The 505-nt window shown below is 20.2% G+C and overlaps 1 protein-coding gene across 1 annotated transcript in view; it reads left to right on the top strand.

Annotated features, from left to right (window-relative positions):
- The first annotated feature begins 105 nt into the window (after positions 1 to 105).
- LOC116843389 overlaps positions 106 to 505 on the top strand; it is a 1,601-nt gene continuing 1,201 nt past the window's right edge. The window contains exon 1 of the mRNA XM_032813777.1: positions 106 to 156. Within this exon, the coding sequence (XP_032669668.1) occupies positions 120 to 156 (37 nt within the window). The 5' untranslated portion in view covers positions 106 to 119. The remainder of the gene's footprint in view (positions 157 to 505) is intronic.

The following is a 505-nucleotide window of genomic DNA, read 5'->3' on the forward strand; positions in this document are numbered from 1 at the left end:
ATAAAAGTGTAGAAGAAAAAGCAAATAAGGCATAACCTATTTTTTTAATCATTTATTTAAATTAATTGAAACGATATTTTTAATAAATTTATTTATTCTAGGATAAAAAGATAATTACGATGAATGAAGATAATAATATTGAGCAAAATCAATTTGGTATATATATTTTAAAATTACATATTATTTTATTGTTTTATTATTGTTTATTTTATTATTAGTATTATTTATAGTATTAATTATTATTTACTTTGACATAAGCATCTTAAATTCTGTTAATTTTAATATATAAAAATATTTCTAAATTGTTATATTCAATGTAAATATCAAACTTAAAATTATCCTTCAATGCTTATGTAAAAATAAATAATTTTAAAAATACTTGTCAATTTCCTAAATAGCAGTAATCAAAATAAGATTATACAAAGTATTCTGTGTGTAATCCAGCTAATGAAGCCTGCGCAAATAGATTTTGAGCAGAGCCTGCTCGAATGCATATTCTGCCACT

Source organism: Odontomachus brunneus, unplaced genomic scaffold (genome assembly GCF_010583005.1).
Source record: "Odontomachus brunneus isolate Ranch 3 - 2012 unplaced genomic scaffold, Obru_v1 Obru_scaffold_032, whole genome shotgun sequence".
Classification (NCBI taxonomy): Eukaryota; Metazoa; Arthropoda; class Insecta; order Hymenoptera; family Formicidae; genus Odontomachus; species Odontomachus brunneus.